General features: G+C 36.4%; 1 protein-coding gene and 1 long non-coding RNA gene across 4 annotated transcripts; both read left to right on the forward strand.

Moving 5' to 3' along the window:
• Positions 1-288: 288 nt before the first annotated feature.
• Positions 289-15,882, forward strand: LOC133531873 (uncharacterized). Of its 3 annotated transcripts, XM_061870271.1 has the most exons (9): positions 289-412; positions 5,785-5,935; positions 6,950-7,051; positions 7,210-7,409; positions 8,323-8,406; positions 9,867-10,353; positions 11,767-11,897; positions 13,055-13,239; positions 15,660-15,882. In XM_061870271.1, exons 4-9 carry the CDS (start codon positions 7,221-7,223, stop codon positions 15,688-15,690), a joined length of 1,107 nt encoding a protein of 368 aa, XP_061726255.1. In that variant the 5' UTR covers positions 289-412; positions 5,785-5,935; positions 6,950-7,051; positions 7,210-7,220; the 3' UTR covers positions 15,691-15,882. The 3 variants fall into 3 exon arrangements, with proteins under 3 accessions (XP_061726255.1, XP_061726254.1, XP_061726253.1); XM_061870270.1 differs by lacking the exon at positions 6,950-7,051; XM_061870269.1 differs by lacking the exons at positions 289-412; positions 6,950-7,051 and adding an exon at positions 4,053-4,503.
• Positions 1,255-2,845, forward strand: LOC133532304 (uncharacterized). Its single transcript, XR_009801676.1, has 2 exons — positions 1,255-1,731; positions 1,828-2,845. It is a non-coding gene; the product is annotated as an uncharacterized LOC133532304 (long non-coding RNA).
• Positions 15,883-17,608: the final 1,726 nt, after the last annotated feature.

Raw genomic sequence — 17,608 nt, forward strand, 5'->3', positions numbered from 1 at the left:
TAAAATTGATACAATTTAAAGGCATGAATACCAAGACGAACATTAAGAAGGTTGCATGTACCTCGTATGTTAAGACCTTTCTTTTTCCATAATGTTGTTACATGGTTGTTACCTAGCAACAGTTATTTACTGTCAGAAAAAATAAATATCGTAAACATCAGAGATATGATTTTTATAATTTATTAATAATATGAGATACGACTTCTCGTAAATTACATAGAGATATGATTAATATGAACATATTATTTATCTATTAATTTTAAAGTACATAGCAGAGCAGAGTAAAATCGGAGCAATCATTAAACACAAGTAAAATTCAAATAGAGAAATTAGAATCCCAATTGCCCCAATGTTACAAAACAAATTTAAAGAGTGTTCAAGGCAATGTCGGGATGTTTAGATATTCGCAAAGGTAAGAAGAAAAGATAATCCTAGGCGCTAATGCAGCGATGAAAAGGCTAGCTATGATAAAGACTTAAATTTATTTTAATTTTGTTTACGACAAACATGTCCGATGACACTGCCAAGATTTTTGCAATTTGATTCAGCTAATTAAGACGAGATAAAATAAAGTGTATCTATCGAGGTAAGTGCGTAGACAAGACACGTCCTAGGTCTGAAATTCATCAGCTACAAGAAGGACCCGAACGACGACATCATTAATCATGTTTCTTTTTTAATGAATATCGGGAGCGAATTTTTTACGGAGCGAGACGAGACGAACTTACCGGGAATTCTCCTAATATGCACTTTACCTCCGGAATATCTTAAATTCAAGTCCAACTGGACTTTTGGTCTGGATGTTAAGGTCAAAGAAGAAAGGCTCAGTTGAGAACTAGGCAAGTCAGTTATGTGCACATGAAAGAGTTCTAGGTCAGATTGAGACACAAGTCACAGAAGACGAAGCTAATGCAGCTTTGTAGGTACAAAAAGTTGAACACAACACCTAGTCTGTTACTATCTTGTGTACCAAATTGGAAGCAATAAACAAAAAAGGTAAACCGTCTATTACTGGCCACCCTTCAATTATTGGCCACCTTATACTAAACTAGCTAAAATAAAAATTCTATTTATTTATTTACACAATTCAAGTAAACTAAATAACTATTGTTCCGATGATTAACTTAGATTGTGTGATATTAAACAGAATCCCTTTTAGTAACGTGGCCAGTAATGGAGGGTGGCCAGTAATAGACGGTTTACCCTACTTGCTTTACTATAAAGTATATAGTTGGTCAAGCAAATCTTGTCAGTAGAAAAACGCGGCAAATTTGAAAAATCGCGGGCTAGCAACACTGTGTTCGAATAATTCCAAAATTGCGTGTAATCTGTGTTTTATCTGTAGAATGTGGATCGTCCATCTTGTTTGTTTACATTCCGAATCGGTGCTAATTCAAGAGAAATTTCTGCTCCCAGCATTAAAATAAATATCAATATATTAAATAATATTGTGCATGACCATAAGCAAAGTCAAGATGCCTACAATGTAAGTAAAATCATGCTCGTTGATCTTAACCATTAGAAAATTTTGAGGTTATGATAATTACTTCAAGATCCCGGAGAATTTTTAAGATAATGTGCAGTTTTTTCTGTTTCAGGGTTAAAAGGCTTAAATAAAGATAAAACGTATGCCTAAATATATCCAATAAGACCACGAATTGTGCCCTCGAAACCGCAACTGATTCGATTGTTCCCAATATCAACAGACGAAGTCCTCAAATATTTTCAAAGGTAACTTTTTTAAACAATCTTAAGACGTTTAAGAACCTTGATTATACCTACTTTCTTTCGCAACATCAACCTAATACTTCCATATGTTTGTTGCAGGATTAAAACTCGCCCAATATAAGGCGTTCGTAAAAGTTTCTCTTCATACAAAACTTACCTACGGCGGTTTACGTACATACGTGTACATGTACAACGCAAACAAGACGAAAAATAAACTTGTTAATTAAAAAAACTAAAAAAATTGGGACAATAGTTTAGATTATTATTGTAAAAGTTGTCCGTTTGTTAATCATCACGAAAATATATTATTTAGGCTGATTTGTTTCATGCACTCAGCTATTGCACATGTATACCTATGGAAAATCCTAGTTTATACTTTCTGAAGTTGGTATGTACCTATTTAAAAGAAGTTTTAAGTCGCTTTACCTGTTTGTTCAATAAATTAAAATAATTTATTCAGTGTGCATAATTTTAGAAAAATATTTTAACATTTAAATCATACCTTCTTTTATCCAGAAACAATATAACTCCATATTACTCACATGAGTGGAAGTTGTTAAGTTTCCATTGTCAAGGTATCTTTGATTAATATTTTGAGTACCTGAAATTGTGTCAGTTCCTGACAAGTCTTGAATAGACTAATGTGAAAGTTAATAAAATTTCTTAACAGCATTCTCCTGATATCTAAATGACTTTTTTAAATATCTACATATAAAATATGATCTAGCCAATACATATACCTGTATAAAAACAGTAGTGTGAGCAAAACCTTACCAAGCTAGCATGTAAGAGTGGTCTCAGAGATATTGGAATATCTCTGTACTATAAATTAGGCAAATTGCTCTAGACTAAGTTTTATGTGTAACTACTACTATAAGAATACATTTTGAAACTTGGAATGGAAACTTTAAACTTGAAATTACAAATTTTCAAACAGATCTGTTTTATGCTTAAGATGCAATAAGTGACTAGGTACAAAGTATTCTGATGCTTGGAGTGGACCAGTAACATTGGTAACTTAATGATATTTTTTCAATGAATGGCCTGAATTAAGTGTAAGTAAGCTAAAGTGACCCGTATCTTAATTGCCTTGAAATTAAATGAACACCAAAATATCTGCAGTTGTGTTTTATTTATTTTTAATCTGTATATTTATATATTTTTAATCTGTATATTTATATAAATATATTGTGTTTTATTTATTTTTAATCTGTATATTTATATAAATATATTGTAAAACCATTTCAAAATTACACTGGTATGTGAATGTGACATTGTTCAAGAGAAATACACTAATTTACAATTAACAAGTGGCATAATTATTTTCTTTGGGCTTCTTCAGTTTCTGAACTGATGTTAAAAACAGCTTTCTACCGTGGTGCTCATGTTCTCTTTGCTCCCTATTTGTCTTCTAAGTTAGCTAAAACAGAATAAAACCATATCAAAATGATGTAAATAGTCCAGATATTTGATATTTAATAAGCCCTGCAATTGTGACAAGAATAGTTACAGTGATACCCTACCAGGGCTACCGCTGCCAGTGATGGCTCAGGGGTTACTTACCTAGGTTTTAATATTTACCTATATAAAACAATGGATTGTTTTATTCTAGTTAAATTCAGTAGTATAGGTACCTACTAACAGCTCGTTTGGTAAAAAGTACTCAAGTGCAAATGCCTTAACCTTTACATTTATTTAGCTATGACATCTTCATGTTTAAGTTGAATATATATGTAGCAGATCTGCTCCTAAGCATACCAAAGGTTAAGAATGCGAGCGCTCGCCTTTTGCGTCCACCTTTTACTAAGCATACAAACCTTTATTTTAATTCAATCTATTGATATATTTTTCGATTGTACCTACCTAAATATGTCTAATTAGCTTTTGAAGGTCGCATAAAGGAGCATTTGTATTGCATTTTATCGTGATATATCTTTAATATTGAATTCCAACCGAGAAATCTGATAATATATTAAAATCCAGCTACCTGCGGAAGCAATGACTTGATTCAAACATTATTTTCTCCAGCATAGTCCGTTTGCAAATAGGTATTTTTTGATCTCGTTTATCATATTGATTGACATCGTTTTTACTCCAGTTTAAATTGTCCCTCTCATAATAATAACAATTTCCAAATGCTTCAATAAACCGCGAGCGGCAGTTTTAGTTGACGTACGAAGAGCGCGCTCAGCGGAAAAAAAATGTTTCGGTTCGATGTACATTGCTGCTTTTCTTAGCGCAATACTGCTCTGTGAGTGTTGCCATACTTCAGTTTGCTTTACATTGCTACTGACAGACTTTGCTTGACAGACTATAGTAAGTATATTCAAATAAGTTTTTTTATTTGAATTTCATTCTTTTAAAACCTTTTCTACATAATATTTACTCGATATCTTGTAAACAAAAACTATTCAAGTTACAAGAAATCAAACAAAAAAAATACTTTTAAACCGCCCAAGTAATCCTAATATTATGTAGATATGCACGCACATAAACATTGTTAGATTTGGATCCAAATTAGAGATAGCGCTTCGAAATTAGTTTCCTTAAAATGCTTCTAGACGGCTCTCTTTACCTATATACTTACTTAACTTACTTTACTCTTTGGTCATGACTTGTTTAGTTGTATTGTCAGCTGTCAAAACATGTTAAATTGTAATTTTATTGAGAGATTATTTAATTGAAAGTTTTAATTCCATTTGATCTGTAAAAAACAATCGCATCATATTATATTACAATATGGAATATATGGAAGAAGACCCACAGCTAGGAGTGGTGGGTATCCGTGTAATAAGTACCTAAGCAATTTCAAAACTATTTTTCTAAGCTTTTAACTTTACATCTAAAGTGTGCTATTAACGATCTTGACGAGAAAAGTTATGAACTTTTGATATTACAGACTAGCCTTGATTTTTTTTTATTCTAAGTTACATAGCATAACAGTATTACTTCTGATGAATAAAGTCATCGTTGTAATTTCACAATCTTCAATTAAGCTTAACTAGTTGTAGCCGCCGTGCAGGTCAGGATCTCGACGACTTAAATAAAACTTCGATTTATAATGAAGCGAAGTATAATCTTCCAAAGGGTACTGGTTTACAAGGGTTCTTGTCAAAACGGGTTAATGTAGAAAAGTGGGTGTTGATAGTATGGAGGGTGATGAAAGAGTGATTTGCAATATATGATCAGTACAAAAAGGTAGTTTAAATTTAGATGCTTCTAATTGGCCGCGATACAGAATATGTGGAGTGCTCCTATTGGTGCTTTTAAAAAGCCTCCGAATACTAGCCGAGCCCGACGGCTGCGTTTAGCTACTGCATTGATTTTTATACAATAATAAGTTGCATTCGCAACATAGTAGATAAAGTGGTAAGTTTTGCAGGAAGTTTTGTCTGGCAGTTAATTTATTTGTTAATTAGCTATCCAATACTTGGACATTGTGAAACAGGCCCTTAATATTTTACCTGCCTCATACATCATTGGAAATTAGCGTTTCACACTTCCTTCTAATTGCATTTCTTGTTGCTTTATAATTATAATCTGATGACCGGTTTGGCCTAGTGGGTAGTGACCCTGCCTACGAAGCTGATGGTCCCGGGTTCAAATCCTGGTAAGGGCATTTATTCGTGTGATGAGCATGGATATTTGTTCCTGAGTCATGGGTGTTTTCTATGTATTTAAGTATTTATAAATATTTATATATATTATATATATCGTTGTCTAAGTACCCTCAACACAAGCCTTATTGAGCTTACTGTGGGACTTAGTCAATTTGTGTAATTTATTTTTATTTATTTATTTATTTTTATTTTAACAACAAAATTACACAGCATTACAGTATATACTAATGCACTGCGAAATTTAGGACAGAAAGTATATCAATGCATACACATCAGGTACAGAATACAATCTGGGACTAAGTAGGTCAATATTATTTTAAGTTATATATCCGTACACAAATAGAAGGGTATTGATCATTAAATTGTGTTATACATGAAAAATAGAATTACAAAACACAGGGTAATAATGTCGTATAATATTTATTTATTTACACAGGTATCAGAACCAGAAACCAACAGCGCAATAATCAACTCCCTTAATGCAGACTGCTGGCGTCTCATCTTAGACTACTTGTCAGTTCAGGAGCTCCTGCAGACGGAACCAACCTGTAAAGATTGGCAGAAGTTGGTGCTTGGTCACATATCACGTAAGGAATTCTTTTTACACTACTATAGTTTATGAATTTAGGAATCAGTGTATGTATGATTGATATATTTCATCACCATTGTCATTTTAGCCTCCAGTCACGCTATTGAACATAGGCCTCTCTTTGTGTATGCCACTTGTCCCATTTCTTGGATAGTCTAATGCAGAAGTGCCCTGGGATCCCCCAAATGTCGTCGACATTCCAACACACAATGTAAAGGACATCAGGTGCTTCTTTCATCCAAAAGTGGCCACCAATCCATTAACATTTCGGTCCAGCAGCCCACTGTCTGACATTGCTGGCCACAGGCAGGCCTATGGAACTCTCCGCGCGAGCGCGGTTTTATGCCTACGAATATTGCTATTTAACTTGCTCATACTCTAGTTACTTTACGCTATGCTGTTATATACCTAATGCTAGTACCTATACCTAAGTTCTAATATTGGTTTGATCAACCGATTTTGAAATTAGTCTTGACATAAATTAAAACTTATATTTGTACCTACCTAAGTAGGTAGGTATATTCTATTGAATGTAGTCGGTATACCTACTGTAGCAAAGGACACATTCAAATAATATAAAACCTACACTAAAACCAGCCACAATCAAGATTAATAACAGATCTCTTAGAGAAGAAAATAAATCATACATTTTTCATACAAGTAATTGTTAATGAATGACTACAACATTTAAGATACTTGAAGATTTTATTTTATTTCACTCTGTTGTTTAGGAGTAAGTAGGTATTTATTTGTAAAATCATTTCTTAGCGTGGACCAACTCTAGCGTTGTGTCGCTGCGCGCGGTGCGGGGAGCGGTGCGTTGAATAAATAAGTATTATAGGACATTATTATACAAATTGACTAAGTCCCACAGTAAGCTCAATAAGGCTTGTGTTGAGGGTACTTAGACAACGATATATATAAATATTTATAAATACTTAAATACATAGAAAACACCCATGACTCAGGAACAAATATTCATGCTCATCACACGAATAAATGCACTTACCAGGATGTGAACCCAGGACCATCAGCTTCGTAGGCAGGGTCACTACCCACTAGGCCAAACCGGTCGTCAAACCGGGCGTTGAAGGTCACTCCATTGTATTTTTGTGTAGGTATCAAAACGGTAGGTATTTGCGTTTTCTTTGAGAGATAAGTATCTGTTCGTAAGTACTGCGACCTTGCACAGGCCTCATCTTATATGAAGATTCAGCTATAATCCAGAGTCGCACAAAGCGGGTTGGGGAATAATGAAATTCTCCTTTACAGATCGCCAAATCATGATCCTCGAAAAAGAATGTGACGAAAATACCTTGATATTAAGAAAATCGAGTGACGTGTGGCCTTCCTTCAAACGCTGGCTCAAAAAATGTGGACCTGCGGTCCGCGAGTTTGATACAGACTGCCAATATTTTAAGAATGTGATGGAAGTTCTCAGGGACACCTGCCCTAACTTGGAAGTCCTCAGGGTATGTTCACATTATTTAAGGTTCCCACTATTTAACCCTTTGACTGCTAAAGACGTCAATAGACGCGCGCGGCTCCAGCGCATTGTCAACCTTCATGCTTTCTGACAAGGTTGCTGATGTACCGCACATGATAGGCGTGGTGTTCAGAGTTGCATTTTGTTAGGTTAACATTCATCAAAGAGAATTTAAAATAGAGGTGGATTGTCAAAGAAAACTTTGTAGCCACAATAAATTTACTGCCATCTTTCGACACATGATTAAAACTTTTAGAACGCCATTTGACTTAGATCCTTATTTTTTTGTTTAATATCAAAAGTGGCGCCATCGCTCGAAACGATGCCGCTATACCTTTAGAATATACCTTGATCTATTAGATGGCGCCACTTTTTGATATTTTACTAACACATATCACTGAAAGAATAAGAATCAAAGTCCAATGACGTTTTACAAGTGTAGATGGCAGTAAATTTACTGTGGCTACAAAGTTTCTTTGACAATCCACCTCTAATTCAAATTCTGTTTGCTGTCTATTGTACGTAGTATACAAAAAATGGTCCTAGTGTATAAACCGTTCATACAGTACAGTTTAACCCTGTATACCTAAAGGGTTAACTGCGAGTTAGTTGTCTAACTCTGGAACGCGTAAGTCGCCCTTAGAGTCCTCGCTACATCGCTACACAATGAAATGTCCATGGAGCGTGACTATACCAGAATTTTCCGGATTATTTGTGTATCTCTTGCCTACGTAATACATAAATAGGAATTAGGATAATAATATTTGCAATATGAGAGAGATAACTCATTTTTATTAAGCAGTTAAGTCTGCGAAAAAATACAAATTTTTATATAAAAAAATCTACAAGGCAAGAGAGATTTTTAGAACCGCATATATTTTTTATTTTTTTGTTTTCAGCTCAGCAATTTGAAAAAGAAGCTTTCCCCAACCAACAAGCTTCACTTCCAGAAACTGACATGGCTCGTGTTCGAAAATTGTGATGTAAGTTTGTATGTAGTACACTAGCCACAGCCTGCGGCTTTGTCCACGTAGAGGTAATTAACCCTTTGAACGTCAACCTATCGTACGCCGCGCGTTGTGAACCTTATCCGAATGCATGAAGGTCGATATTGGGCCGTAGTTCACGTCTTGGGCGGGCAAAGCATTATTGCCCCTCACCTTTGTACGAGCAGCGCCACTCTTTGGCTGTCAAACTTTTTTTGATTAAAGACATCTGACGTCCTGCCGCGAATCTCGTTCGACATGTTTCCTCCCTGTCACACTTACGTACGAATTTCCAAGTTCGACAGAGAGGCAACCCGTCGAACGTGGTTCGCGGTAGGCTCTCTGATATAATGAGGGCTAACGCGTTTATTTCGCCGCTAGGGGCACTAGTGTAGACGGAGGCCTTTCAAAACGTCAAATACGTAGTATTTTGAGGGTTACAAACTTTTTTATTGCAAATTTTCACTCCTTATTCATAATTGTGGTAAATCTTTTTTCTATTTTTGATTATTCATGGTAAACATTAGTTATAGTTCAACAAATGTTGTGATTCAAAACAAGTGCCAAGTAAAATATATGCAAAATTAAACAGGTTTAAAAAATGGCAAATTTAGTCGGTACCTTAAATACTTTTGTTTATATTAGAACATTAAAAAAAAAAAGCATAGCCGAATTTTGAGAGCTGTTTTTCTGGACCATCGTCTACAGTGGCGCCAACTGGTGAGTACAAAAACGGTAGCCCTCATTAACACCTAATATTTTATTCGACGTGATATGACGTCCTTGGCGTATTTGACGTTATATTGGTTATGGTGGATATATCGGATGAATAATTTATAAAACTTAATCGGGACTTGGTCGCATGACATGTTGGCAGGCAGGTGGTACTGGTCTGCCTGTGACCACAGACGTACTGTTACATTCGAAACGTCAGGCCAAATAATGAACGTAAGTCCCGATTCAGGTTTATAAATTATGAGTGAAATCGTGCTAGTTTAAATCAATATGTCGGACGAAATTTGAATAAAATTAAATGAGTGAGCCGTTTCATAATTACTTAAACCTTTTGAATGCCAAAAAAGCCAAAAGCGTCGTAACTAGTCATGCAACACAATATCTAAGTGTTATGTATGGCGTACGCTCGTCAAAGTAACCTTCCCACTTTCAAGTCAAGTTCACATTAGGTCGCCTGCGCCCCTGACCTTGGCGTATTAGTGACGTTTTTGTTTATGACATAAAGCGTGCAAAGGATTATCCTCCTACTTAAGATTCACATCCTACCTACAGTGTATATTAAGTTCGATGAAATTTAAGTTATTTGCAATTGGTTTTGTTTCGTTTAATTTTTGGACAAAACAAAATCAATTTTATTCCTTACATTATGAGTTCAAGCAAATATTGTTTTTTTTTTGTTTTGTTTTGACCTTAAGAGGTTAAAATAGATGTATTTGTTTCAGGAGATAACAGACGATTGCGTCAACCAGTTCCTTTCAAGCGATATGAACGAATTGGCCATCATATCCAACAAACGCGTGACAGGCAAATTTCTAAACAATTTGAAAACTGATAAAATGAAACGTCTAATACTAAGAGACTGTAGAGCTTTAAAATTCTCCTTCCTCCTTTCTAGCGCAGACCATTTAAAAAATCTGACTAGTTTTGTGTTATGGAAGGAAAATCGTAGCAAAATTGAAATTAGGAACAAACTTCACTTGCTATTGGACAAAATGCCTAATTTAGGAGAGATAGGTTTCAGTGTTGTGGACTTGTTTACTATGTATGACGACCAGCACTATCTTGAAGAGAGTAATGTGTTTTTCGAGTCTGTGTGTCGGCTTAAGAAGTTGCATCGGTTTAACGCGAATTTCGAAGTGTGGGATCATCACTTGGAAGCTTTGGCGATGAATTGTAAGGAGTTGTTGGCGGTGCGCTTGCTGTTTAATCGTGAGTATAATACATGTTGTTTATTAAGTCACCTGCAATAATTTACGGGCTGAATATATAGGTCATACTGAGCAACTTTTATTATGGGACTTATCTCGAAATCGCGAAAAAAGTTACCTACTCTCCCATAGAAAATGTCAAGGTCAGACAGCCAAAATGTATGAAACAGACAATTTTTTGCAGGTGACTAAATAAACACCCTGTATAAGGAATATCTACCCTCATCTGTTGTTTATTTGTGATAAGAAATAAATGATAGATAATATGTATGTTCGGTGAAGGAAAACATCGTGAGGAAACCTGCACACATCTGCGAAGAAATTCAAAGGTGTATGTGAAGTCCCCAATCCGCATTGGGCTAGCGTGGGGACTATAGCCCGAGCCCTCTTGCACATGAGAGGAGGCCTGTGCCCAGCAGTGGGACGTATATAGGCTGAATTATTATAATATGTATGTATGTATATACTTTATTGTACATAGAAATAAAAACACGAAAAACACAGTTACAGAGTAAATTATATACAACAAAGGCGAACTTATCCCTGTATGGGATCTCTTCCAGTTAACCTTTGAGGAAATGAGTATACCAGAAGTAACGGTGAATGAATGACAAACACAAACAAAAGTGTACAATCACTGAAATTAATGAAATGCACGTTTTGAATACTCATAAAACACAATACACAAAAACTACCTGACCTGCCTGCCTGTGGTTCGCGTCCTGCCTGAGCTACCGAGACTTCACTCGAGGAAGGAGGGTGAGCTAGTGAGCCAGAGTCGCGAGCTCGAGCCAAGACAGTGAATATTCACATTGACACGTTGCATTTTAGATAAAAATCGGTTAATATATAGTAAATAGGCAAAATTACAGTTAGATTAAAGATTATATATAAAATAAGCGTTAATTTGATATAATATACGACAGATACTTAACAAAAAAAGTAAAAAAATATCTGTCCATACGCATCTGTATCGGTTTTAAAATTTTGAAAGTCTACGTATATAATACAGTTGACAACTCAATAATGTGGGTATAATCGAGCGGATCTGATGATTTAGCCAGAGGATGGGTTGTGGAACTCTGAATTTGAGTGTTAAGTGCTTGGTAAGTTCAAATAAGCACAGTTTTAAGTTTTTTTTTTAATACTTTATTTTAAGTTATTTGTTGACTTTGTTTATTGAAGTGACAACATACATCAATAGAATATTAGGTACATAAATTATTGTGTTACAGAAGTATAAATTAAAAATGTTGATTAGCCAGTAACATACAATTTAGCTACCGAGCACTGAGCTACCGAGACTTCACTCGAGTAGGGTGGGCTAGTGAGCCAGAGTCGCGAGCTCGAGCCAAGACAGTGAATTTTTTCACTATTAATATAATTCTAAGAGTTATTTGATTTCTGCCGACAGAAATAACTCGAGTGGGACTTGACGCGCTGTGTCGCTACTTGGGCCCTCAACTCTACGAGCTCAACTTATCGGACAGCACCTTTGATGACGATGATATAGTCGCGTGTGTCTACGCGTGCCCGAAACTCGTGGTAATTATATCATCAGCATAATCCTATCATTATCGCTTTTTTTTTACTTAAGTTTATTGACGTCTGTAGGCAGCATGAGTCCTTCGACGTAATATGACGTCTGGCGCCCGAATGGTTACAGAAATAACTCGTGTCAACTGGATTCGCTGCGTCGCCACTTGGGCGACAGCACGCGGACTTAGGACGGATTAGGGACTAATGCCCTAAACTCTACGAGTTGAACTTTAAATACAATACAAATACAAATTCTTTATTGAAAAAACTACACGTGAAATATGATGCAGGGGATGGAGCCACCCTGTAAGCAAAAATATTCCCGTGTTGGGTAACACCGCTCTCCCTATGATGTAACATAAGGTAAATAACTTATCGGATAGCCGCCTCAATGGCGATGACATCTTAGCCGCGTGTGTCTGCGTCTGCCCGAAACTCGTGGTAATTTTATACTGTGTCAAAGAAATTTGTCCAGTAGTATAATTTTATAGAATTGGACATGCTTGCAAACTTCTATCCTACCTGATCATGCTTCTTGCTGTATTTAATATTATATCCCACATTTAGAGATTGGCTGCGTAATTCATTATCCAATTATCCTGCTTTTGGACAGATGTAGTACTAAAATGAAGATTAGTTCGACAAATTAGGGCAACTGAACTGTAATTTAAGCATCCGGGATAGATATAAGAACCAGGTTTACCATGAAGTCCATTGACGTCTAAAGACGTCACGGGCACGTCTCTGTTGACGTGATAAGACGCCTGACACCCAAAGGATACATAAGTACAGAAATAACGCATCTTGGTTTAGACATCTAGTCATCTGTAGACGTCGTTGCCATGGGCAAGATTCCGTGGACGTGATATGACGTCTTTGGCGCTCTAAGGTTAAATAAGATGGTGGCTCAAAACTCTTGATTGTTTTGACCCGTAATTGGACATGAGGATGTCAAAATTTAGTCAATTTAAAAACCTGTCAAACAAAGATAAAGTTCGGAATAGGATGGGAAATTGTACTGCTTATGATGGATTTAAGCCAAATGGCAGACCCTACTACCCGCAATAGAGCGTACGTAAACTATACATATACGCGCTAGTTGTAAAAGTTTTGAAAATACCTATCAGAAGATTTATCAATACATAATGTGTAATATGTTTCAGTGGCTAGACATCTCCTACTGCCCTCTATCGGACAGAGCGGTACACCGCATCGCGACCGCGCGGCGCGACATGCGCGACAACTTGCGCGACAGCAAGTACGCGAGCAACGACGATAACAATCTCTGCTATCCGCTACAGCTGGTCATAGGTCGGTGGAATTTAACGGGAACGAAGAAGATTTTAAGGTGGGTACTTATTCCGAAGTGTTAGCGAAGGTCTACGACTCTGACATTTTGCTTTCGTATGTTCGTCGTGTCGTGTCGTAAGTATGTTACCGTGTATATCCGGATCAAAGAGCATATAATCACTACGTTTTAAGAGACGGGACTTCCATACTAGCGAGTGGACTCGGTTTGTTTCGCAAATCATTACCAAAATCTACGACAAAGAACTGTCAAGGAACCATAATACCAACATAACCGATTTAAATAGTGTAGTACGCTACACGCTTGGGATTCTTATCGATATCGATAAAATGGGCAGGGTTGAAATTTTGTACTCGAAATCAGGTTAGCATCGAGTCCACATTTAAGTTGTATGGTATATAGTGGATAGTTCTTTGAGTGGACTGTCGGGCTTAATGTGGACCCGAATTATTTTAATACAGTTTTTAAGTCGTGTTTTTTTATTTTATTTAAAGCTTTATTTTCAAAATGTTCTGCATATACATGTTTCAATAAATGTTACTTTTCTATGGGAAGATGTATCGTCAAGTCTTCGTTCCCAACAAATTTGACCCACTGCCTGCATCTGAAAACATACAGCCTTGGACAAACATGACTTTATCTACAGTTTATATTCCAAGTATTTGCTAATGAGATGATCAACTGATTATTTAGCGCTAATATGCATCTATAAATCATGTTTTTCGGCATCCAGTTATCAACAACCCTTTATCAATGCTCTAACTTTTTATGTATTTTTTATGTCTGTCATGAGAACCGGTTTGGCCTACTGGGCAGTAACCCTGCCTATGAAGCCGATGGTCCCAGGTTCAAATTATGGTACGGGGCATTTATTTGTGTGATGCGTATTTGTTCCTGAGTCATGTGTGTTTTCTATGTATTTATATGTATATATCGTTGTCTAAGTACCCACAACACATGTCTTATTGAGCTTCCTATGGGATTAAGTCAATTTGTGTAATAATGTCGTATAATATTTTTTTATGATCACAAAAAGAGAGATTAATTTACTTACATTTCAGATTAATATATTAAATAATTACTAGATAAAAAAAAATATGTCAAATAATGACCATTTATGCAAAGATGATAGATAATTTTCCACTGAAAATCTTCGACGAATTAATTTTGTGTCATATTGCATGCAAGTTCTCAGGAAATTTCACATATTTTATTTAATTACTTACACTGATATACAAATAAACATACAATTATCGATAGTTTTAGTACCACCCTAGTTCACAACTAAAAATAATATAAAATATCAAATTTTCGATGTGTTTAAAGCCTGCTGCACCAAAATAAGGTCAAAAGTATCTAAAGCAATACGTACCGGTCTTTATCCAAGGGAAATTTCGCCATAAAATCCCTTTTTTCGTGATTTTCTCAAGTGGCTCGCTTGCCACATATTTCACACTTAGTAAACCATTTTCTTGGTGGCATTATAACAAAGTCGCTCTTTACTCTGATCACGGTTCACTATTTTCGATATTTTTGCACTAAATAATAAAGAAATTGTACGAAATACCCGAACAAAACATTGAAGCCTTCATAACAAACAAAACAATTAGGCTGACAGTTGACTTGATGTAAACTTGACAGAATAAATAGCACTGACGTTTTATTTTTCTTCGTTGGCAAAGATTTGCGAAACAAGTTCCATACAAAACTTATTTTGTTCCTAGTTGCGTCAGCCTGATCCGGATCGCGATTCTCCTCTACAGGTCGCAATTCTTAACCGATTCTCGTGAAATTTTATGACCATGCAGGTTCTATGTTTAAATAGATTTTTTTTAATGCGGAATATCGCATAAAAGGCTTAAGCTCTTATTAATTCTCTCTTAGCTCTTAATTCACGGTGATAATGACTCGACAAACTAATTATTTTTCACTTTTACATTTTATAAGCTTAATCAAATAATAAATTTAAAAAAAAAAAGCGCTGGTGGCCTAGCGGTAGAGCGTGCGACTTGCAATCCGGAGGTCGCGGGTTCGAACCCCGGCTCGTACCAATGAGTTTTTCGGAACTTATGTACGAAATATCATTTGATATTTATACCAGTCGCTTTTCGGTGAAGGAAAACATCGCGAGGAAACCGGACTAATCCCAACGAGGCCTAGTTTATCCTCGGAAGGTCAGATGGCAGTCGCTTTCGTAAAAACTAGTGCCTCCGCCAAATCTTGGGATTAGTTGTCAAGCGGACCCCAGGCTCCCATGAGCCGTGGCAAAATGCCGGGACAGCGCTAGGAAGAAGAAGTTTTTTTTTTTTATTGATTGTAAAAATTTGTCATGTAAAAGTGCCCGCGTGGCCTATTTGTTGAATAAATGTTTATTTGTCATTGCAAAGGCCATGCAAAGTTGACTTGGTCCGACTTTATTTTACTTCCGCATTTGTAATATACTTAGATATCTTTTTCAGGATGTCATCGATCTGCGATTTAAAAGCTTAGAGTAACGCCAGCTATAATATTAAGAAGCCTCTCTCTGGTTTTTTAAACGTACCGGAGCTTACGAAAGAGCACTAGTTTATGAAGTTCACGAGTGATTCGTCGGCTGTGATTTAGTTTTGATTTGAAGATGTTTAACTATATTGTTACCTCAAGGACCACTGCATAGTTTAAATAAAATTAATTCCTCAAAGACACTAGTGTTTTATTAACCGCTTAAAAGGAACGGCCGCGTATAGGCTCCACAAATACGTAGTCCCGATTTTCCTCCTGTTTGCCTTTTTGTTAATTATAAAAGAATTAGGAGCGAAAAACAAGTTCCATACTAATTTACAAATGCTCGTAACTCATAATAATTAAAAAATAGGAAAAACTCAAATTGCCGTGGTTGATATACATGACATCATGTCAAAATATTTTCAGTAATGTTATTATCTTGAGGAAAATGAAGACTACGTTTGTATGGAAAGATGATTTAAACCCTTTGACCGCCACCGTCGGCTATGGCCGACATCTGAATGACTTGCCAAGGACGCTAACGACGGCTACAGCCGACAGTTTCGCCAATGCAATAGCGACTAACGCGGGACTCTGTAAAGTTCAATTTCGCTTAAATAATCGTGACAGCCAGCGTCCGGGGCACGGCATGTTCCTTTGTCGTCTGGCGTTCAAAAGGTTAACGCGGGTCGCCCACTCGTCTAAAGTGGCTGATAGACGGGCGAGTAAGTTCGCGAACTTATGGCTCGACGACTTTTTTCGCTTGTAAAGTACGCGTACTTAGGCTCACACACGAGCGAAAAAGGTCGTCGAGCTGTAAGTTCGCGAACTTACTCGCACGTCTATCCGGGACTTTAAAACTATCACACATCACATATTATATAGGAATGATTACGGTTTAGACTCACGTGTTTTTAGTCTTGCGCGACATGTTTCGGAGAGACAGAGAGGTCTCCATTCTCAAGCACCAACAGTGCGCGCAGCGGCACGACGGCCGTGCTTTGCGCACTGCGAAACATGTGCGCGAGTGACTAGAAACACGTGTCTAAACCCAATGATATTATATATTATATAACTATATATAGATGGATTATAGTCCAAGATCCCAGAGCCGCCAGACCTTACTGATTTTCTCATGAATAAGATAAGATGTATGGCATAATATAGTGTTAGTATGTACCTTTAATGTCTGCATATTGTCTATGTATATTGGACTGACGGCCATTTGTCCGGTACAAGGTGCTAAAACTTGGTAGAAATATTAGTAATTTTTCTTAATATTCTCATGGCTGATTTTATGTATGTTTTAAAAAATTTTGTTAAAAATTGATAATCAACATTTACAGACCATTTCCGCCGACGGTAACTTTTACCAGACGCTTTATAACTGTCAAAAAGATATTGTAACTTACATTCTCACTCTTGATTTTTAAATATGATACTCAGGGAACTATTACAAACCATTTTGTTAGTAGCCAGACCGATTGGAGGGGCCCAACCATCCCCCTTTTAACTGTATAGTACCTGGGCGTTTTTTTACTAAATTAAACTTGTCTAAAACAATAAAAATTTAAAAATTATATATAAACTTGAACATATAAAAAAAAACAAAAGTTAGTCACCGGGCAAGATTCGAACCCGTAACACTCGTTTCTAGCCGTCCGCGTCTTCACCCGCTGGACCAGACGGACAGTGGCCGGCAACACGAAATTAGCGACCATATTCTGCGTCGAAAGAAAAACGCATGAAAACTCGAAAACACGCGTTTTCCCAAACATAAGACTAATCTAGATCGATTGTATACCCCCAAAAACCCCCATATACCAAATTTCAGCGAAATCGTTACAGCCGTTTCCGAGATCACAGAAATATATATATACAAGAATTGCTCGTTTAAAGGTATAAGATAGTCCTCATCGAGTTC

This window comes from Cydia pomonella, chromosome 26 (genome assembly GCF_033807575.1).
Source record: "Cydia pomonella isolate Wapato2018A chromosome 26, ilCydPomo1, whole genome shotgun sequence".
NCBI classification, from domain to species: Eukaryota; Metazoa; Arthropoda; class Insecta; order Lepidoptera; family Tortricidae; genus Cydia; species Cydia pomonella.